The sequence below is a fragment of the Crocodylus siamensis genome, chromosome 3, assembly GCF_052110815.1.
Source record: "Crocodylus siamensis isolate JL-2025a chromosome 3, ASM5211081v1, whole genome shotgun sequence".
In the NCBI taxonomy this organism is placed as follows: Eukaryota; Metazoa; Chordata; order Crocodylia; family Crocodylidae; genus Crocodylus; species Crocodylus siamensis.
Genome location: NC_143397.1, coordinates 216,651,915 through 216,675,470, shown reverse-complemented (window position 1 = coordinate 216,675,470; position 23,556 = coordinate 216,651,915). Strand labels below are relative to the sequence as shown.

Genomic DNA, 23,556 nt, shown 5'->3' with positions numbered 1-23,556 from the left:
TGTTGAGCTGCCAGATGATGTATTTGGTTGTCTTCCAGAATTTGCTATTATAATCACGAAACAGTGCTTTCTTTTTGCTCCTGATTGCTGATCTCGATCAAGCATTACCGTGCGATGCAGTATGTTTTCACAACATAATCTCCTCAGTTAGTGCTGTGTGTCAGTTTTTAATGAGAAAAAGTAGATTGCCTTTTTTGTTTAAAAGATCAGCTATTAACCTTTTGAGTTCTATGTTTTTCCTTCTTGATAAATTTTACTCAATTTTTTTTACTTCAATGATACGACTTTTTAAAAGTGGTGCTCTATTTGGACATTTTATTATACATCCCATTTGGGAGATTTTTATCTTTGTTTTATTACATTTCTTTTAAAAGTAAATGTATTTTTACCTTCTTTTTTCTGTTTATTTCCTCATTCTTACCTGAAAAGGACACAGGAAAAATAAAGATACAGATATTCCAAAGAGCAGTAGTTGTGAAATGTTGATATCTATGGAAAACATATAATGTAGTATACATTGCTCCCTTCTGGGATTTACAAAAATATGAGCACAGTATTCTCAAGATATGTCTTGTTGCCACCTGCCTTCCCATCCCCTCCTGTCTAAAATCAAAGCTTTACCAAATCGTGTAGTAGTTCTGGCTTTTTGTATATGCCTTGGTCTTAAACTATGCTCTGAACCTCCATGCGCTGATTGTAATCTCTCACCCTGTTCACTGGCTGCTCAGAAATGCTGATAACAAGAACTGAGTGGGTAGGAAAGTTGGACATTTCCCTCTTCAGTGATATACTTGTGGAGGAAGGGATGTGGCACCATCTGTGCTCTTTAACTTATCATTCTCCTACAAATGTCCCATTTGCCACAGTTTTTCTTAACTGTGGCTCCTGAACTGGGATGAGAGAAGGGGTCAAGATTGAACAGAATCACACTGGTCCTTGCCTGAAGTGCAACATTCCCTCTTTGCTAAAGCAAATGCATTTATGTTCTGCACAGCAAATGGGAACAACCTGTGTCTAGCCTGTACTCAGACTGAGTCCACTCGATCAAACTGCCCCTAGCTTACTAAATGTTATAGTACTTTCATGAGATGGTTGACATTGCCATAAAATAAGACTCCTGTACACTGCTACTGACAAGTTTACAGAACTCAGCAATGAAATGAGGCATAGCTGAGGTCTTAAGGTACTATTGTACCTCTCATCTCACAGTGACAGCTCCTCCAAGGTGCTCCAGCTAATCCTTCATCCATTTATTTCAGCTATGCCTAGTGTAGTGAATGCAGCTGCAGCATATGCTTGTATCTGAATTTGAACCCCTCCTTTGCTATCAAATACTGCTTGGGTACAAGGAAGGCTTCTATATCCCTGTCTCTCCTGGGGTCCCCTGTGCACATCCTTCATGCTGTTAAATCTCGTAAGTTTTCCATCTCTTAATACTATTTAGAAAAGTATTCCTGTAGTCAGGCTCACATATACTAGCTGTGGCAGATATTCTTGCTTCATTCTTAACACATCTTTCAGATACTTCCATCTTTTCTGCATAACTTGGGATGTATATGGTTATTGAACTCTTTGAGTGCATCTACATGTGCACTTGACTGCGGAGCTGACCAAGTAGCTCTGCAGTGAAGCGTCACTGTCTACACATGCGCCACAGTAAATTAATTATCTGTACCCACTGGGTGCATCTACACATGCAGTTAATGCAACTGAATATACTCCGGCACAGTCTGCTCCAGAGTTTCTTGCTCCCAGGCACTACGTTTACACAAGCACCTGGACTGCAGCACGTTGAGCTGGGTCAGAGCAACCCTAGCTGGCAGGGTGGCTCTGGGGGTCAGCCTAGCAGTTTGTGGCTTTTACAACCCGGCTCAACATGATGTGGAGAGGGTAGCTGGAGCATGAAAGTGCTCAAGTGCAGGGCTAGCTTGCAGGCAGCTCTCACATTGAACCACCCTCATGGCAGAGCCAGCCCTGCCAGTGTCTGCATGTGTTTTGGTGCACTAAATAATGCCACCATAGCATAGCACTTGTGTTGACAAGTAGTATCCTGCGGCGGCATTTACTAGTTTATTGTGGCCTAATAGGGTTGCACCTGTAAATGATGAGACTTTACTGCAGAGCTAATTATTCAGCTCCTCAGTAAATGCCTAGTGTGGACATGCCCACTGGTGCTTATTGTGGAAGTGCCCCTACTGAACCTATCTATTGCCAGCTTCAGAGGCCAGAGTTAAGGTTACCTTCTGGGTAGGCATGTACTATAACTGTGCACTTCTAGGATTCATGATATCTGCGCTCTTCATTATCTTATTTTCAGGAGGCCTGAGAATAGAAATCATGGAACAAGAATTTGGAAGAGATTTCAGGAGGTCATCTATTCCAAACCCCTGCTCAAGGCAGGATTATTCATGTCTAAACCATCCCAGATGATGTTTGTCAACTGAACTCTGTAAAATTGCGGCCTGCATGCTAGAAGGCCTTGAGGCATCACCAGGCAACCTTACCTCTGCATTAATAAAGTGTTTTTATTAGCGAATTGTTATCAGTAACAGTTTGTCTGTCTTAATAATAGGGTTCTATTTGTTGAAAATATGGGCCTGGCTTGCCATTGACTTCAGTGAGGGTGGGATCAGTCCCATAGTTTGTATTAAAAATAACTAATATACTAAATTACAAGGTAATTGCCAATATAGCAGACAGTCAGCAGACAACATGGTAGATAGTCCTGGACATATGCAGGATTATTGCCATTCTTACATGTATTTTACTGTATTTTATTTACTTGATACTGCAAAATAACAGAAATACGATAGGGACTGTGGGTGGGTGTGTCCCCTTGCATCCCTGTGTCCAGTTATGATCACCAGTACCTCTGCCTCATCTTCCATCCCTTTTGTCTGCTGCACCTTTTTGTTATGATAATCTTTGGGAAGATAGATGGTATCATGTGAGTTGATCCGCCTGACAAGAAACCGGTCTTCCACAGGGCTCCACCACTGCTACACCCTTCCCCTTTCCTCTCAGGTGATGAGTCGTAAAGTTCTGTTGACAGTATGTGGAATCACTGAATCTCTATTCCTCCCTGACTCAATTTGGTTACTTGTCCCACAATTGCTTGCTGTCCCTGTCCTTGAGATAGGTCTCTTCCTTCAAGTTCAGATATTCTGTTCTAATCTGTGCTTGTCTTTCTTCTCCCCTTTCTTCCCCTCCCCTTGTTACAGCCTCTGACTTTTCTCTCGTGAGGGTCTGCGTTTGGTGTTTCTCCCTGGATTGATAGGTCTTGCATGGTGAAATCTCTATCCGCTGGTCCCCAGGATTCTTAACTAAACGGTTTATAGGGTCCAGGTGTATAGATTAGGACCAATAAGCTGTAACTCAAATGCACAGGGGATCTTCCTTCCCCCTGTGGTCTAGCCCTCACTCAGGAGTACTAAATAAAAACAAAAAAACGAGCTCTCACCCACCTTGCTTATGGTAAGTACTCCAGAAGGCTATAAAGAAAACCCTGAGCCTCCAGATTCGAAGGTTCAGCTCAGCTCCCTTCAGCTGGTTTGAACCTGGGGACTATTTACTCAGTCCTTCAGACAAATCCCTCCTTTGTCTGGGTTAATTCAGGGGTTCCTTGAACCTAACCCTGGTGGTCTGCTTTTGCCCTCTTCTCCACTGGGCTTGGTTGTCCCTCTCCTGGGGAACTCCCTCTGTGTATCCTCTGCACTCCAGCTTGTGGGGCCACCCACCACTACCCTGCTGTCTGGCACCAATTATCTCACTGGACGCATCAGGTGGGTCAGTCACTCATGGTTGCTGGATCCTGGCATCCCATAAGGACTTGGCTGGCTGCGTCTGTGATGCTTCAGGTCTTCCTCCCAGTCCTGCTGCACCACCTTTGCTCCTGAAGATGCCAGGTGCCAGATGCCATGCTTCTCTCAGCATCACCCTTTAAAAAGCCTGGGCTTTCTCCTGGGCCAGTCAGCGCCAGCTCCTGGGGGGCACATGTTCCCCCAGCCCTGGAGCCAGCATGCTGCTCCAGTGTCCTGAAGGGTCTCTTCACTGGCATGCCGGGGAAGCTCAGCACACCCAGACCCTGCTGGGCACTTTCCCTCACAGAGCTCTTCTCCAGCATGCTGGGGAAATGTGGCTTTCTTGGAACCCACCAGGCACTTTTCCCCTCAGAGCTCTTCTCTGTTTCTCTGGGGAAGCATGACTCACCCAGACCCTGCCGAGTGCATTTCCTGCCAGTGCCCCCAGTTTGTGTACCAGCCCCTGTATACCAGCCCCTGCTGCAGGGACAAATCTATCTGTGGTTTAACCCTCATTTAATTAGCATAGTAAGTTGTATTGCCATAGATGTAGAGGACCTGCTCTAAACACTTTTCAGTTATATAACAAAAAAAGTCCCTGCCCTAAGGACTTTACAGTCTACACATATGAGAAGAGAAAAGAGCAAATAAAGAAAGAAATGGAGCACAACATGGGAAGAAGGAAGTAGAGAGGACAATGTAACAGCAAAGCTGTCCATGAAGTTAATGGAGTTCCACCACAGGTGTATTTCATGCAGAAAGCTTTCAGTATTTGCTTGGTAAAAATAAAGCATAAAGCCCCTGTAAATTACACAAAATTTTTCAGAACATTCCCTGGAGGTGCCTTACATTTCATTGTTGGCATACTAATTAGCTTATCTTGTCAAAGTTTGATTGCTTTGTCATTTTAATATAAGATTTAAAGTAACAAAGTTTCTTTCAGTCATTGCCATTTAGTACTTTTAATTTCCCCAATGAGTGATTTTATCCACGTTGATAATGTCAGAGAAACAACCAAGGACTAATAAATATCAAAAGTTAGTTCAACTAGGGTGACCACGCTGTTTTCATTGTGCAATACTTGGTCTTTTAATTTCTTCTAAAATCAAACATTGTAAGAGAGTCACATTGTGTTAGCCAGGTTAATGTGTGCAACATGTAGAAAGCCCCTAAAGGACCACCTGAAAAGGAAGGACCTTTGCCTTATGAAATACTTCTGAGAGGAAGTTAAAGGTTGTGTATTTCTTCCTTCGGTAAGAGGAGGAATCTCTATGTGTTAGCAGCAGAAAGGGATCTACTAATGAACTGTTTCAGTAAGAAAAGGGATCTACTAATGAACTGTTTCAATAAGAAAGACATTAGGTAAGGACTTGCCATTGACTTTGTTTCTGGAATTTCGTCTCACTGTACTACTGGACCAGCACGTTCATGTAACGCTGGTGGCAGTGGCAAAAACGGTATGGAACCTGTGAAGGAAGGAAAATGGCAAATGACAGCAGCAAAGAGTGTCAGCATGAATGGGTTATAGTAGCAGTTAGTCTGGGCCAGAGTTCTCCACAGTTGAGTCCTATGAGCATTCACCAGATAAATAAGCTGTCTCTGCTGGGATGTGGTAATCATTGGATGTGGGAGCAGTAGCTCAGGTATTTAGCACAGAACCTGCAGTTGTCCTCTGCCTGGTCAGGACTGAAGTGTACAGTTGCAACTTCAAGGCTTGGACCTTAGGGCTTTGTTATATGGTAATTTTAGGTGGCTTCTGGAGCTCTTCTGGATCAGCTGCACATTAACACCTTTTAACTGTAAAAGCACTCATTATTTGGCCTAAACTTATGCTACTTCAGGGCAGGATTATCTCTGGTCCACCTAATTTTGCTCCTGTTCTGTTAAGGTGTGGCCACTCCACAGCTATTCTGCCCAAGTTGAAGTCCTCCAGCATCCCAAGATGATGTAGTCTAAATCTGGCAAGTTACCAGACCAGGACTAGGAGCCAGGGGCAGGACTGGCTCTGCTCCTGCCAGGCAGAACCAGCACCATGGCCATGAAGCAAGCTCACTCTGCTCAGGCCCAGCAGTCTGGGAACAGCTGGGGGGAGGGGGTGGTACAGGGATGAGTCTTTCCACCCCCACTGAGCTAGGGAGGTGGCTGTGAGCAGTGCAGCCTCCCACCTCCTCTGTGCAGCCCCAGTCCAGACAAGCTGGGCTGTGCCCCAGTTTCCATGCCCAGAGTCACCCACCTGCTACCCCTGCCCAGGACTTCTGGTGCCTACCAACCTCAGCTGTGCTGGATGAGCCAGGTGGGGGGAGCTGGAAACTGGTCCCTGCAAAGCCCAGCAGAGTGCAGGGTCAGTGGGAGCCAGCCTCAGTCTGCCACATTGCAGCCACTGAGCTCTGCCCTGAGTCAGCATGGCCCCACTGAAGCATGTGTCTAAGTCCTGGGAGCTCCAAGGGGTCTGAACCTTTTCAGAGCTCAGGTGGCACCCAGCAAACTGGCAGCCTGGGCACAGGTGGCTCAGTGGGTGAACTCAGGGGAAAAAAAGGATTGGGGCCCTCAGAGCTCAAGCAGAGGTCCAGGCAGCAGTGGGAGGCACCATGGTCACTGAGTGCTCCAGGACTGCAGTGCTCACTTTGCCCTACAAGAGCAGCAAACTGGTCCTCCCTCTAGCTCCTAATCCTGCCCCTGCTCACCAAGCCTCTAGTAACAAGTCACAGTTGTACAGGTGAAAGGTAACCAGAGGTGGTTTTTTACCTTAAAGTGTGATTGCTCCACTAAGCCAATTAACATTTGTCCAGCTCATAGCATAAGGTGTAACAAGGTTGTTAGTCTAATGTCTTGAGACTGTAGGCTAAAAATACCAAATGAATGGGATCATCTGTGCCATGACATGTCGCAGCACAGCTGTTCCACTTCATTGGGTGCAACATGTGTTGCCTCTTGTCCCATGCTTGATGGCATGAAACATGGGACGATGTGATCTCCCTGCTTTCCCTACTCAGCCAGACCTGTCCTCAGCGATCACCAGGGAGCTTGGTTTTCCATGCTAAAAAATTGTGAATTCTCTGATAAAACCCCCAAAATCCATGATTAAAATTAAAGGCCCCCCACACCTCTGCTGGTGCCCCTCACTTTCCCCCACAGCCTCCCCAGCCCTGCTTGTGCCCCTTTGCTCCCACCCACAGCCCCTGTGCCCTTGCCCTGCTGGAGAGGACCCCCAGTTGCCAGGACTATGGGGCCAGGGATCCAGGTCAATAGCTCCCTGCCCCCAACAAAAGGTAGCTGCTGCAGGAACACAGACCTGGCTCCTCCACTGTTGCCAGCTGCCAGCTTGGGCTCAGGCAAGGCTGGCTCCCGGCAGCCATGCACATTCCTGGGGGCAAGGGGGACCCATGCCCCCCGATGTGTGTGGGGAGCAGACTGTGGGCTCGAGCTCCCACCCTGCTTCTGTCCCACAGGACCACTGTAGCCCCACAGACACGACCTGGCATGGAGCGGGGCCACATAGGGCTCTCCTGGCCCCTGCTGCTGTCCTGGCAGTGTGCCTCCTGCACCTGCCACTGATTTGAGTGGTGGAGCCCTGCGCCACTTCCCTCAGTGCAGCCCCATGTGCAGGAGGCACATCACCAGGGCAGCGCAGTGAGCAAACGCTATGAGATCCCCATGTGACTCCTGTCTCCAGCCGTGCCGGTTCATGGGGAAGGGAGCAGGGTGGCAATCTGCTGCTGGCAAAGCTGTGGGGAGCCTTTAATGGCAATCTGCTGTCCTGCTCCCCTCCTTGCGACTCAGTGTGGCTGGGGACAGAGGAACCGCGCAGGGATCTCATAGCGGCTGCTCACCTCGGCCTTGGTGATGCGCCTCCTGCACATGGGGCTGCACTGAGGAAAGCAGCACAGGGCTCTGCCACTTTGTGGCAGGTGCAGGAGGCGTGATGCCAGGACAGCAGGGGTGCAAGGGGATCCTGGTGCAGCCCCACTGTTCCCAGCTGAGCTGGGTCATGTCTGCAGGGCTACAGTGGACCCATGGGAGGGAAGCAGGGTGGCAGCTTGAGCCCGTAACCTGCCCCTCACACAGATCTGGGGGTGTGAGTCCCCCCTGCCCCCTGAGAGTGAACAATATGGAGTGCCCAGACAGCTCCACATCTCTCCCCTCCCAGCCAGCACCTCCATGTGCGGCTTCCCTTAAGGGCTGCCCAAGCCACTTCGGTTTCACATGCCCCATACTGGGCGCACTGGCTGTGAGCAGGGAGACGTGGAGCCAGCTGGGCACTTCCCAGCTGGGTATTTCCCCAACACCTCCCCGCTTGCAGCCAGAGTGCCCAGCCAGGGGCACATGAAACGAAAGCAGCCCTAGGAGCCCTTAAGGGCAGCCGCACATGGAGGCACCAGGCAGGCACTTTATGTTTTTCCACAACGCTACCCCACTTCCTCGGCCCCCAGCCAGCTTCCACCTGAGACTACCCCACAACCCTCCAGCCCCCTGCAAGCTCCACTTACCAGTTCACAGGCTGCAGAAGGAAAGTGGGCCTAACCTAAGCCTTGCGACCGACTAAAAGCCACAGGCTCTGCTCTTCTCCCTCTTCCTCCGCCTTCCCCTGCCCCTCCAGGCAGGGCTGGGGCTTTCCTACCCTTTTTGCAAACAGCTCTTGCAGGCTGGAACTTTACCAGCCTGCAGAGCTCTTTACAAAAGGGAGAAATCTATGGGTTTCTCTGCTAAAAGAGAAAATCTGTGTTTTCTTTGATAAAACCAGGAAAACCATGGTTTTCTCCGTTTTTCCGTGGGAAACAGAAAACCCGGATCCCTGGTGATTACCAGGGACAGGTCTGACTAAGCAGGGAAAGCAGGGTTTTTCTCTGCCCAGCCAGATGCAGAGCGCAGACTCCTCAAGCCACCAGAGCCCCTGCTAGAGGTGGCGGGACAGTGCACTTTTCTACCACAGTGGCAATAGATGTCTGCCACAATAAAGCGGCAACCTATTACCACCCTTTGTTGTACCACTGATTTCCCTCTCATGTGGTGCAACAAAGGGTACCACCATCTATTTGCTGAGCATTACCACTGTAATAAAACAATTCATGGCAGCACAAATGAGATGTCAGACAACATCTGTTTCCACCCTTAGTTCCTTGTTCCTGCCCTTTAGCTTGGGTTATGACTTTTGCCCTTGATGCCTATATCTCAGCCTGTGTCTTGATTCCTTTCTTCACTCTTGACCCTTGTTTCTTGTCCCAGGTGCTGAATTTAGACCTTGATCCTGAGTATGGGGTTGGACTCCCCCAAATCCCTTACTGAGAAGGGGACAAGCAGGAAATCTCAGATAGAAAGTCATGGACCAAAATGCCTGGCTTTTATGCCTGAATCATTTGCAAGGCCTGAGAGTGGTGCTAGATGGAGTATTTTTAAACAAGACTGCAAGGATGACTCAGTGGTCCTAGTGCTACTCCAACTTGGTCAGTCTCCCATGTCCAGCTTTGGCCAATCTGCAGTGCTTCAAAGGAAGATAAAAAAGAAACAAATGAACCAACACAATAAAATCCAGAAACCATGTCATATGCTAGCGAAGGGATTTTTTTCTGACCATTACAGTTTTCTGAAACATGTTGTCTAAATACAATCATTGTCATATTCTGAGTGAAAGCATTATGAGTATACTGTGTGAAATGCACAGGGTCCATGAAAAAGGGGGAGGGAAGGAGAACTCTCATCCAAAGATATGAAGACCCAAAAGAACTACCACTACACATAATTACAGCTCCTCCAAACCACATGTACATGTATACCAGCCAAAGGCAAAGTATTCTCCCAAAAACCAGATCAAAGCACATCAGTTAGAAATACATTGCCTTAAAGCTTCCATAGATGACAAGTCTATCTGCAAACCCAACCTGCAGTGTTTAATCACCCTTGGAGCTAGGAACTTGCATCTTGTTTCAAGAGTAAGTTCACCTTCCATCCATTGGAAATTGTTATACCCTTGACAGCAAGGCTGAAAAGTCCTTACCTCTTTCTCCCACTACAAAATCTCTTCATAGTGTACTTGGGACATATATGCAATGATCAAGGATTGTTTTCCAATTCTGGTGGCATTTTTTAGGCTTTTCTTTTGAATTCATTCATGAAGTATGGACACGAGAGCTGAGCAAAGTATTCTAGTCATGTTCTAAGCAATGCTGTGTAGAGAAGCAAGACTGCTTCCTGACTTGACTCATGTCTTTTTATACTTCCCTGGAACGCATGGAGGTAAGTTCCTTTTCTGTGTCTCTGCTTTTCAGGTTTCCCATTCTGTAAGTATTATCTACATTTATTTTTCCTAAAAGTATTACCTAGCATTTAGATACAATAAAGTTCATCCTATTGAATGATGGCCTTTTAATAAAGCTATACAGATGCCTTTGAAACCTTACCTCACCTTTTGCTATTCTTCTGATCTTTAAGTCTGCAAACTTTACCAGTAAAAATATTGTATCATCTTGATCACCGGTAAAAAATATTAAATACTGTTGGCCTAAGAATCAGCCCCTATCATCTCCACTAGAAACTGCATCTCTGTTTGATATTTCCCTGTTAACTACTACATTTTGAGAACTGTCAGTGAGTCTGTTTTTAACCCATCTGACATAGGCCCTGTTAATTTTGAATAATGCAAACTTTTTAATTAAAATGTCATGTGCTACTAAGTCAAATGCCTTGAAGTGTTCAATATCAGCACAGTTGCCTTTATCTACCAGATCAGTAATCCTGTCAGCAATGATAACAGATTTGTTTGATGAGACCTACCTTCTGAGAAACCATGATAACTGGAAACCATGATAGCTGTGTGAAGCTTCGGTCTCTGTTTTGATTCGGTGGAGATTCGGCCCTATTCAGGGGCCAAATCTCCTAATTTGAATTGAATCAGGAGACCCATTAATCTCTCTGAATCAAATTGGAACCCTCCAAATCGATTTGGAGAGATTTGAAAAGATTTGGAGATTTGGACATAGACACAGCTTTAAATGTTTTTTCTATTATTTTTAGCCTTTTATTCTTTGTTGATAGAGTCCTAAATTAAATTAACTGTTTACCTGGATCAGCATCAATCTAGCTGGTCTCTTGTTTCCTGGGACATCCCTTTCATATTTTTTACATATTAGAAAAACATCTGCAGTTCTTCAATATTAACATTAGTTAATAGTAGTGACATTTGTTCGTGATGCAGAGTGGGCAGACATTTTTATTACAGTGAAGGTTCAAAATACCAGACAGGAAGACATTAAGACTGGCATAATGGAAGGGGGTTGAAATGTAATGGTATGAAGTACAAGTTCATGCAAGTGGGAACTAAGAACAAGAATTTCTAACATAAGCTGGGGGCTTATCGTTTGGCAACAACAAAGGAAGGGAAAGATCTGGGGATATTAATTGACCCTAAAATGACTGTGAGCTACTACTGTGAAAAAGGAAAAGTGAATAATTTTGAGTAAAGGTAGGGAAGTATTAATGCCATTCTGCAAAGTATACTCATCAACCCTTATCTGGGATGTTCTGGGCAATTCTGGTGACAAATATTCAAGGAAGATGAGTTCAAACAGGAGCAATGAAGAGAAGAGCTAGTAGGATGATCTGGACAGTAAACAGCCTGTTTTATGAGGGATTAAAAGAGATTTGCTTATTTAGCATAATAAAGGCTGAGAGGAAAGATGACTGCTTCCTATAACTACGGTAAGTGGTAAATAGAGAGGGAGAAGAGTTATTTAAGCCAAAGGACCATCTTGGCACAAAAACAAATGTGGATAAACTGTTCAAATTTGGGCTAGAAATTAGAAGGCTTAACTAATTAGTGGGGTTCTTGCACAGCATTCCAGCAAGTTCAGTGGGAACAAAACCTCTATCTAGTTGTAAGATAGAGCATGATGAATTAATGAATGAGATTTTATGATGTGATTGTCTGTAATAGTAGCAGACTGGATTTAATTGTGCATCAGGTCTCTTCCAGTTCTAGTTTTTAATATTTCTATTCAAGATTCAGAGAACTTGTTAGTTTTTTATTCAGGTGTAAGTTAGCTAGGGTTTTTGAATAAAAGTGTTTAATTTTAGTGGTTGCTGACTTACATCTTTCTTTGTTACCAATGGTAAACTTTCTATTCTAGCAACAACATCATAGGAAATGGAAATTTCTTGCTTCATTCTAAATACGGAACAAAAATAGCTGTTGAACCTTTCTGCCTTTTGTAGATCACTCTTTACAGTTTTACATCTAATCTATACGCAACCTATGGTTTTCTTGTTCCTAGTAGTTTTTAATTTTTTTTAAATGTCTTGTCCATTGATCATCCATTGGTTACTTTGGTTTCCTTTAACAATGTCTACCTCTCTTAACTTGCAGTTTTTGTTCATTGTTTACTTGACATTTTCTTCCTTGATCTATCATTTTCCTCTGTGTTATCAGATCTTGCACATCTTCTCTTAATCAGGATGGCTTCTTGCCCACTGGAACTTTTTTTTCCACGTCTATAAAATTGTGGATTTTTGAGCATCTAGTAGGATATCTTTGAACAATTCCAGCTTTTGTTAATACTCCCTGCAATACATTTATGTTCCTAGTCAGTTTTGCCAACAGTTTCCTTAAGCCTTTTAAATTCCAAGTATATGTATTAATTGTCAGTGCCATATTTTGTATGCTTAAGGTAGATGTAACCAGATCATCATCACTAGTATCTAGGCAACCAGTAATTTTGATAATTGATAACAGTAATAAGTCCAATATAGGGTAATGGAGAGCTTTGTGTTATCATTTATTCTTTGTTTTTATTATTATTTTATCTTTTACCTGTAAAATTGGCAAAAATGAGAGAAGTATAAAGTCTTGTGTATACAATAATCAATTAAGTTTGTTATCACTACAAAAAAGATCTAAGGAACTTAATAGAGGTGAATTCAGTAGTGTTCTATGAAAATTGTTCTAAAAACATAGAAATTCAGAAAATTATTCAAAACCTGATGATCATTTTCAGTTTATTTCTATAGGACTCTTTTTTCTATGAGAGTTAATTATTCATAGTGAAATCCTCTGAATAAAACAAATTTGGAGAGGGATGGATCATAAGAGCAGGAACTAGATTTGCCAAATAGTGTATTTTTACATTTTACTTTTATGCTTGGTCTAGAAGACAAATGGCAAAGGCAAATATATAGAGAGAGCAAAAGAGAGAGAGGGAGCTATCTGCTTAGATAGATAGATAGATAACAAATTATACAAACATAGTTTATTTTTGTTGCAAAAAAGTATAGCAGCTTCATAGGTTTTTGAGTCCTATATTTCATGGTAAAGCAGTTTTATTTGTGAAGTTCATAAGCTGTAAAGTTCATAAACCTGGTACAGTTCTGAGACAATAGGAGATTACATATGCCTAATTGCAAACCATGTGTCCTCAATTCATTGCTTAACAAAGGAAGCTATAATTTTCAGTAACTAAAAATTAAACTTGTAACATTCTCAAGCTTCAAGTCAATTCCTTCCTATGAGAGACTTGAACTGTAAGCACTCTTAATGCTTAAGAAACATTAGCCTTCCACCCATGTTTTAATACCCTCTTAGAAAAGAAATAATATTGTTCCTTCATATAAGATAAAAATAAGGCACAGGTAAGGTAGGTACATTAACCTAAAGTTGTGCAAGTCATTGGAGACCTAGAGGTATAATCTAGATCTTCTGATACAAAGTTCCCAGGCAATACAGTTTCAGCATAAACATTTTCAAAAAGTTGGTTTATGAAACTCAAAGAAGTTTTTAAGGGAGGTTGGGGGAAAATGGAGAAGAAGGGTCAACTGTAACAGTGTGGAAAGCATTGCATCCAAACGAGACAAAAACTTTAATACTAGAGTGCATTTTCTTTCTGTGTCACAGTGAACGGTTGACTGTATTGTATGGTTTTGTTGTCCACTTTCCCGAGCAGATGGAGCTTGCAGTTGTGTGTCACTTGTTTATTACATCCTCTTAAGATTAGTAGCTGTGTGGCCAGATGGGTCTGGGAGCACAGCTGTGGATACAAGGAAATAAATGAAACCTGTCTGATGCTGCCATGCCCTTTTGAGATACTGACGTGTTGCAACTTCAACAAAGCAAAAATCTCTTTCATCTTATATATTAATGAATTAGATGTAATTCTCTTTTTTATCAAATAATATAAAATCAAGATGATAAGGTTCAAGTAATGGTATAATTTAATGAAAAAATTATAGTCAGTCTATAGCAAAAAGCACAAGTGAATTAATAGAAGCAATGTGAACATTTGTTAAAAAATATAAAAATACTTCGAAATTTAAGTCATCCAAAAAGCCAAGGTTCCTATAGAACAGCAATTCATATAGAGCATACGCCAATAAGCAGTAATATTTCAAAGTTTATTAGATGGCATATGCTGAATTATTGATCCAACATTCTGATAAAATATAAAATGCATTCATGTAAATGCAAATGAAGTGCTGCTCTATAGAACAATGCCAGAATGCAGCTGTTCTATAGAAGTATGCCAGGTTATGGGCCAGACTTTAAAATGGAGCTAGCACAAGAGTTTTAACTCTTTCGGGTTTGTAAGCTCAGTTAGTGATTCACAAGGATAGGGTCAGCACCATGATCTGAGTCTAGTCCAGTGGCCTACCCATTGTGCTCCTGCCTAGTGTATCTCTTTCACTGACAGTATTTATCTAACACCCTGTTAGTTTTTCTTGTACAGATTAGCTTCAGTATATACCTGCTTCATTCTTCAGTTTGTCCTTCTGCCCTTTTAGGTGTTTGTGCAGATTGCAGATGGGCCTGTGGGAAAAGTTGTTTTTTAAATTTAGAGAGATGGAGTTGGGTTGGTCAATTTTTAGGAGCCCCAATATATGATTTTAATAATAAATTATAATAATAGGTAATGAAGTAATATGTATTATCAACAGTAGTAGTAACAATTTCCATTTATGTTGGGCACATGCAGCACAGTATTTAAAACAGTACTCCATATTTCACTGCCTGAGAAAATTATAGTCAACAGTGCATAATGTAGGAGATTATGGGCCTCTCTACATGTGCAGGTAAAGGTGTGATGGGATCTAATGCATGATCCACACAATCAGACCCCCTGCCATGCCACATGTGTATAGTAGGAGGCATGACTGTGAGATCCAGCATCAAATCCTATCATGCCTTATTGCCAGTACAGAGGGAGCCTGGGATCACTATGTAAATAGACATCTCCTGCACCTGAGAGTCCGGCAGCTGAGGGAACTCCTAGCCCCAGCAGCCACAGGCCATCCCCACACCTGGGAAATGGCAACAACTGTGGTCTCCCAGCCACAGAGGCACAGGCCGTGTGTACAAATTAAAGCTGGATAGAAACCATCTGTAAAGTTGTTATGTATTTTCTAGCAGTAACTTTAAAGCTAGTTGGACCTTTTTAAGGTGCCATAGTTAATTTGCACATATAGCCAGTCTAACCAGGTAATTGTGTAATAGATGTAACTTGTAGTGGGGGCCTTAGCTGTATTTTCCAGGAAACTGAAAAAATCCAACTCTTTATTACATAATATTTTCTTTGGAAGCCAAGCATTTTATATTTAAACAGGTAGTATTATAAAGTAGATGGCTGTGCTTTGATTTAACACATTTGAGATTCAAAGTCCAAGCCAAGAAAGAGATTCTGGCCCTAAAACAGAATAGGTGGCTGTAAATAGAGGTTGCATTTGACCCAGGATCTTACAAACATACAAGACCCCTATCCTGTTTCAGGTCTCCTGAAGTATGTGGGGTAAGATCTGCTAGTGTGTTGTTCCCCCCAAACATTGTGGTGTGCTTCTGCAAGGTCATTTCCTAACAAGCTGATCAGACTGTGTGCTGTCACTGGCCACCTACTGGCAGAGCAGCAGCAATGCAACTTTGAAAGGTTACTTGTGCATGTAACTGTACCCCTCTTGTTTTGAGCTGGGTCAAAACCCGGGACAGTCAAGACTACATCAAATATAATGTGTATTTACAGCCTAAGAGGCAATTGTATACTGGGGAAAGCATTTGCTACCAAAGCATTTGTTAAATTTTAAGCCTCCAAAAGACTTGTTTATGTTAAACAAGGAAGCTGCAGAAGGTTGGGATCTTCTGAAGTGTCTAGTGCAAACTCCTGCTTTCTGCCAGGATTACGTAAGGAATGTGGAAAAATTTTATGTTGTATTGAGGGATCTTGCAGATCAGACCTATGACGGATTAAGAATTGGGAATATCATTTCTCACAGATTTTTTTCTGTACAGTATGTGTCTTGTTAATAATTTAAAAGTATATTGCTAAAAAGCAATCTCATTGAAATAAAAGGTGCAAATAGCCAAGCACCATCTAAATTCATGGTTCAAATTTTCATTAAGACCTATTTTCATGAATTTTGCATTTATTGCCTAAAGGATGCATCTCACCCACCAAAATCTGACCATTCCATGGAAGTTACTAATACTTGATGACATGTCAGACTGGTGGCAGTAAAAGAGGGTTCTTTAAAATGCCATCTGGCTGTGCAAACAATATCATCTAATGAGACTTCTTTGAGATTTATTTAAAAGGAAAATAACATTTATTCCTGATATATCTGAAATGATGACGTCTCTAATATTATATCATTTTTACATTTTCTCATTTGTACAGGAAGTTGCCCTTGTCCTTGTAGCTGTATTGGTATTTCTGTTGGCTTTCTACGCTTTCTTTTATCTTAACCTTTCCAATGAAGTTGACCTTGATTTGGATCCAGATGAAAACTAGCAGATGCAGTGTTCTCTTTGGGGAAAAAACATCTACCTTGAACAATACTACGCGGAACCACACAGTGAGACAACACAGCTGTAGGAAATGGTATGGCTTACTACACAATGCTACTTTGCAATATCTCAGCCCCTGTGATGTTCTGAATCTGCAAAATAGGAAAAAAACTGGTGAAACCAAGCTTTTTTGGTTATCAGGAAGCACAAAAGCCCTACAGTATGATTACTGAATGGTATACTTGAATAAAGTGACCGATTTATATTATTTACTTTTTCTGAATGAAAACTTTCATGTCAAAAAACATTTTTTGTGTTATAATTACTGGTATCTAAAAGGGTAGATGCTAACCTCTGAAGAGTCATGCACCCATTCCATGAATCCAAATTTCCCAATAGCTGAACTAAATTTTTATTACATCTAAAAGAAAACACAGATCCCAAATAAAACATCTTTCATTGATTTATACTGAGAGCACATCTTCAATTTCTCATTCTCTCTCTCCCCAGCTCTTTCTGTCATAAACACAGAAAAGTCATAGGTCAAAGTCTTTTCAGGAGTGATCTCTCATTTCCTGTATGAGTCTATTTTATGTCATCCTAAATTCTGTATACTCGTATATCTACAATAATCTTTTTCATCCTTTTGCCAACTGTTCAGTGCACATGTGCTGTGTAAGAAAAGGACACCTGCATGACAGAAGCTTGAACAGTCACATATGCCTCTGAAACAGAGTTCCTTGCCTCCTGTGCTGTCTAAGCTGGTGTAAATAGAAAGTTCAGACAATGTTGATTTTAATTAGTGTATTGCTCTATTATTAAAATAAAGCAGAAATTATATTTTAATTATGCCATTCTGCCTCCCGCAATATCAGCCTGCCCCTCTTCTTAAGAGGATGTGGTAAAAATTGTTTTCCAATTATACAATCATTTTCATCAAACCAGTGCAAAGGGTGGTATCTGCTAACAAATGTTTTCTTGGATATTCCTAAGGAATAGTATCCTTTCATTCTTGCAAAGTACTATTCTGAATGTGTAGCATAGAGTTTATTTCTGATCACTCTACTAAATAAATGCAAACAACTTGAAAAAGGAGCTAGATCAAAGTACCTGTAGAGGGCTGTTCAATTTAGGATTTATACTGTGCTGTTTGGTTTGTGGTATGTCTTTGTTTATAGGTCCTGTGATGCAAAAGGCTGTCATATCTGTGTTCTTGAAAAACATGGTCAGCATTTCACTTGTTCTGATTTTTATTTTCTTGTAATCAACGCAGAGAAACAAAAAAACCCCACCCCTACAACCTTCAGTGGTGTAGGTCAAGGAGAGTTGGTAGATTTTCTTTTAGAGGGGTTAAAGAAATCCTGAATCTGTCATCAAATTAGCCCTGTTTTATCTTATATAAGAGTCTTGAGCTAAAGGTTAAACTTATTTCCCAGTAAGATGTTTACTGACCCATTGTGGAAGTGCTCAAGGTAGTTAGACTGATATTGTCATTTTAGAGACAAAAGGAAGCAAAATGATTAAAATTAATATTCTAGCATATAATATATTAATAGTCCCATTTTCACTAGTTAAAGCCCAGTTTGTAACTTAAATCAATATGACTTATTTTAAAGTGTATCTGTGCCAAGATACATTGATTGGGTAAGGACAGACTTTTTATCAGTCATGTTCCACATATTGAGTTTGTGTAACACCAGACAGCCCATCTAAAAAACGTAGAATATAACAGCACCTCTAATACATGTATGGAAATGAAATAGCATACATGTACCGTATTTTCTTACATACAATATGTATCTTGTTCCAAAAACCCAGCTGCTGGAAATTGGAGTATGCTTACTCTATATGTGAGAAATATGGTAAGAGTGGTTTTTGCTTCTTACCAGTAGAAAGTGATGGTAACATCTGCACACAATCCACAGGGAGCAAAACAATGAATAAGCTTGGCTTCCTCTGTCACAACTCAGTTACTTACTACAAGGTAAGATTTTTTTTCTTCATTTGCCTTTCAAAAACAAGGTGCTTATCTTATTCTGGGGTGCATAGGGTGCATTGTATGTGAGAAAATACAGCATTTTTCATTCCGTAATTATGACCAATTGCAGTCAGAAAATCCTACGACTCATATATTCACATTATGTATAGTCCAGTAATACTTATATACATTGCCAAATATATTGCAACACTGCATTTTTAGTGACTTGCTTTTGATGATGTATGGCATTTCTTTCAGTGTCAGGAAAGGCATATCACAAGCTGGCCTTTGGAGTATGACATAGAACTGTTGTCCTCTCTTCTGTTTTGCATGAGCAACATCCACTTTCTACAAAATCCTAGGGATTCTGTAGGGATTCTTTAGTTAATAGCTGCACTGCACTTTGTGTTACATGTACTGTAAGTGTGCAGTATTATCATTCCATTCATACATGTTCCCTTGTATATTGTGTTCTGAAACAGTAAACTTTTAAATAGGGTGTTTCAAACATAAAGAGTAACTTGAAATTATTAGAACATTCCCTGTATTATGAGAGTTACTAGAGAAATCAAATTATATATATCAACGATTTCATTAGTGAAATCAACTCATTGGTTTATGGAGCTGAAGTCCACAATGCCCTCATGGTCTGCTGTTTGTATTTGAGTCTTTTAGGTGAAATAAATAACTAAGTCACATGTAACCAGAGAGTCCCCTTTTGCTAGAATACCTGCAGAGGCCCAAACCAATGTACATGGAGATGCAAAGAAAATATCACAGCAAATACAGTGTGAAATATTACTCATGCTGTTAGTACACTCATTAAAGACAGGAGAATGCTAATTTTGTAACAAGTATGTAGAGCTAAAAGCTCCCATCTTCAGTCAAACCAGACACTTGTTTTTTTACTGCATAAGCCCAAGTGTATTGAATAGGACCTGATTCTGGTGTTGCCTCTCTTATGCTGGCTCCATTGATTTCAGTATTGATTTGTATTAATGGGAGGTCAAAATCTGACCTCTAGTTATCTCAGCCAATATCCTTTCTGGAGCATTTACAGCATCCACTTCTGATACCTTTAAATGGAGATCACTTTCAGTACCTTAGGTGAATATACTTTTTTTCTTTAATTATAGATATATGCATATCTGAGCTGAGGATCAGTCTCAGCTTTTTAAGCCATTTTTCTCTGTAACAGTAGCTCATTGGCTATTTTAATGATCATAAAATGAGTATGTATGAGTACCTTTTACTGGAAGTTCTTAGGAGCTTTTATTAGTGGGATCTGCAGTGCAGTGGTAGATACATTTGGAAGGATATACCATTGGCCCACACAGCATGGTATTCACATTTGAGCTGTGCTACCAATTAAAGGTCACTAATATTTGTGAAATATGGAACAGTTCATGTGATTCTAGGCACTAAGCTTGTATTAAAATGAACTTTAGGCCTTAAATATTGAAAATGTAACAAAAAGGGATTCATATGTCTCCTAGCCAGTCTTAATAGGGGTCATTTATTTTTACAACGAAAATTTCTCCATTTTGTTTGTCACCAAAATCACACTGATTGAATATATTCTGAGCATCATTTCATATGGCTTGTTTTATGGAAAGGGTGCTGGTCACTTCATTAACCAAACTCCATGAGGAAGTGACACCCCAGAGTATTCATCTCCCAACACTGAACAAGCTTTATTATTGGTCCTGCCTTCTCCTTAAACAGTAATTATATAAACTGCAACTGGGGTTCTAGCTTAATAGAAGCTGCTTGGGAAACTTGCTTGACTAACCAGACCCATTGTGGAAAAAATAGCAGATGGCTCCAGGTTCTCCATAGGAGTGAGACTGGCAAAGATTTTTCATCCCTAGCCAGGAAGATTCTTCTCTCTAGAGGGGTATAATGCTAACAATTATCTTGGTCAATAAAACTTTGTAAGTACCTTTTTTCTAATAATAGAAACAGCAGCAGACCAGGGAACAGTTTCATGAGTATTATAGAAGTGCAAAACCCCACTGTGGTTGTTATGATGGTATGAACAGCGAATATGATAGACTTTCCAAAGCAAACATTTTTAATATGTTCACAGAAGTCCATGAGTATATTTTATTATAATGAGAAGATATGCATTACATATTTTTAAGAGATTTATTTAAAGTTTTGTTGAAGGATGTTTTATTTAAAGATTATTGAGGCATGCCATATAGACACCCATGTAATCTAGTATATATCATAGCTACACCAATACATCCCAGCAACAACATATTTGTTGGAATATTGAAACGTTACAGCTACATGAGAATATATGAGCGATTCTGTACTTGCTTGAGTATTCAGAGTAATATTGACCTAACTAGTCAATGTAGCCACAGGCTAGATTTGACAATAAACAGTATTTAAACTGTCCTATTTAAAATGTGCAGGGGAAAACCCAATTAAAAGACCCACAGCCTATCAGTGAAATTTAGCACTAAGCACAGGGCTCATCTTATTTAAGGCTAGCAGATTGAGAATGTCCTTTTGCAAGTAAGCAGTGTGCCAGTACTCTGTACTGCTCCAGTGTAGTAGAACTGTGTCTCTTAGATGCAAGTGAACTCTTAATGGGCAAGGTCAAGTGCACTGATGCAAGTCCTCAGAAAGAGAATGTGCTTGAAATCAAGATAACCCAATTGGGAATGCCAACAAGCAGAATATTGTGGATTCAGATGGCATTTATAATTTTACTTAAGCTAGTACAATTATTATGATGATTGTGGTCAAGGAAATAACAATATGGCACATCAGTATGATAGCAGAAATGTACACTGAAACAGCTTTCTAAAAGATTTTGCTTGTACTTTGAGAAATGAATCTGAGATGAATAAACTGGCAAAGATCATGGGTATTCTTATGCTCATAACAACATTCAGTGTGTTGACACCCTCAATAAGGGGAAGAGAGAGAGAAACAACAGACTAGATCTTTTTTTTTGCAGTACAATGTTTTTCCCCTTCATCCTACTATATAGTTTGCTTTAAATTACTGTGCTATATATGGGGAACACATTTTCAAGAACACAAAATGAATTTTGATAGTTTGTCAATGGATTTAATTGACAGCATCCTCTACTCTCTTTTTTATTCCTAATGGCAACCAAATTGGTGGGGAGACAGCCAGAATGCTAGGTACCAGTGTCTCTCAAACAGATGTCACACCATTATTTTTTAACTCGTTTAGATGAATAAACATGTTAAACTGTGAAGTATTACATTTTAGATTTTTTCATTAAAAATGGGACAATCTGTTTACTGTCCCTAATTGAGACAACAATCTTGGTGGTTGCCAGTTTTGGCAGTTGTAATGGTGAACTATAAATATTGGGACCAATCAAATAACTGATAATTGTGAAAGCTAGTTCATGTCAAAGGTTCCCTTTGCATGGATAGTGATTCAGTGATATATTTTATAATTTCTGGAAATATAATTGTTACACTGGTTTTGCATGTAAAGCTTAAAATAAACAATAAAAAACATTCAAACAGTTACTTGGCGCCATGTCTTTTTCTTCCTAAATCCTTCAAAATGTGGAGTAAAGCCCAAGCAACAAAGTTCAAATCATACTCCAAACTCTTCTAAAAGATTGTGTGTTGAGAGCCATTATAGAGGTGGGCCAAATGTGGAGTCTGGATCTTGTGGAGATTGGAGAAAGTGAGGTGCAAAGTCAAGAACTAGAGCTTTAGCTAAATTTGGAGACAATGTGAGAATTTAAGAGCATAAATGGAGTTAGGTGGAGGGAGGCTAGTGAAAAGAACAACGACTGACATAAAAATCTTACATGGGTCATTGAAAAGTGTTCGACCAATGTTTTTAGTTCTGTTGGGGTGGCAGGATTAGGCATGGCCCCTTAGGAATGACTTTAGGAATGGGATAGTGTGAATGATTGACCAACCTGAGTGATTATTGATGGGAAACTAACTTACTACTGATGTAAATCAGAAGAAGATTATTTCCCTCTAGAGTAAGGGTCACTAGGAAATGCGTGGTGACTCTGAGCTACAATTTATGCCCTAGTCTACTCTGAGGGAAATAGAGCAGACATGCTGTCCCTTGCTCAGTCATAAATGACCCAGTATTTGTGAGAACTTGTTGCTGTCACAATCCCTCTGTGAAAGAGAAACAAGAGCTTGCAAGCAAGCTAAGAGGTTATGGGTTGGATGAATGGACTGTAAGGTGAATAGAAAGCTGGCTGACTGGTCAGGCTGGAAGGGTAGTAATCAATGGATGTTTGGCACCTGTTATCAACTGGAGTGCTCCACAAGCCGGTATGGGACCAGTTTTGTTCAATATCTTCATCAGTGACCAGGAAGATGGCATAGAGTGCACCCCCAGCAAGTGTGCAGATGACAGCCAGCTGGGGGGAGTAGTAGATATGCTGGAGGGTAGAGCTAGGATTCAGAGAGACCTTGACAGATTGGAGGATTGGACCAAAAGAAATCTCATGAGGTACAGTAAGGAAAAGTGCAAAGTCCTGCACTTAGAATGGAACAGTACCAGTACAGGCTAGGAACTGACCGGCTAAGCAGAAGCTCTGCAGAAAAGGATCTGGGAGTTACAGTGGACAGTATGCTGAATATGAGCCTACAGTGTGCCCTTGTTGTGAAGAAGGCAGACAGCTTACTGGCCTGCATTAGTAGGAGCATTGCCAGCGGATTGAGGGGAAAGATTATGCCCCTGTATTCAGCACTGTTGAGGCCACATTTGGTGTACTGTGCACAGTTTTGGGCCCCCAACTACACAAAGGATATAGACAAATTGAAGAGGACAAACAAAATAGGGTAGGAGAGGGCAGCAGAGGGGAATGAAAATAGGGGGCTGGGGAACATATGTGAGGGGAAGCTGAGGGAACCGGGCTTATTTAGTCTGGAAAAGAGAAGACTGAGGGGGGATTTAACAGCATCCTTCAACTACCTGAAGGGGGGTTCAAAAGAGGACACAGCTAAACTTTTCTCAGTGATGGCAGATGACAGAAAAAGGAGCAATGGTCTCAA

At 41.3% G+C, this 23,556-nt stretch overlaps 1 protein-coding gene across 2 annotated transcripts in view; it reads left to right on the top strand.

The window, feature by feature from the left end:
* The window catches only part of TRIQK (triple QxxK/R motif containing), a 96,891-nt gene extending 74,841 nt beyond the window's left edge, over window positions 1-22,050 (top strand). For both annotated transcript variants that reach the window (XM_090040327.1, XM_090040326.1), the window contains one exon: window positions 16,442-22,050. In XM_090040327.1, the coding sequence (XP_089896453.1) occupies window positions 16,442-16,555 (114 nt within the window). In that variant the 3' untranslated portion in view covers window positions 16,556-22,050. The remainder of the gene's footprint in view (window positions 1-16,441) is intronic.
* The last annotated feature ends 1,506 nt before the right edge of the window (window positions 22,051-23,556 follow it).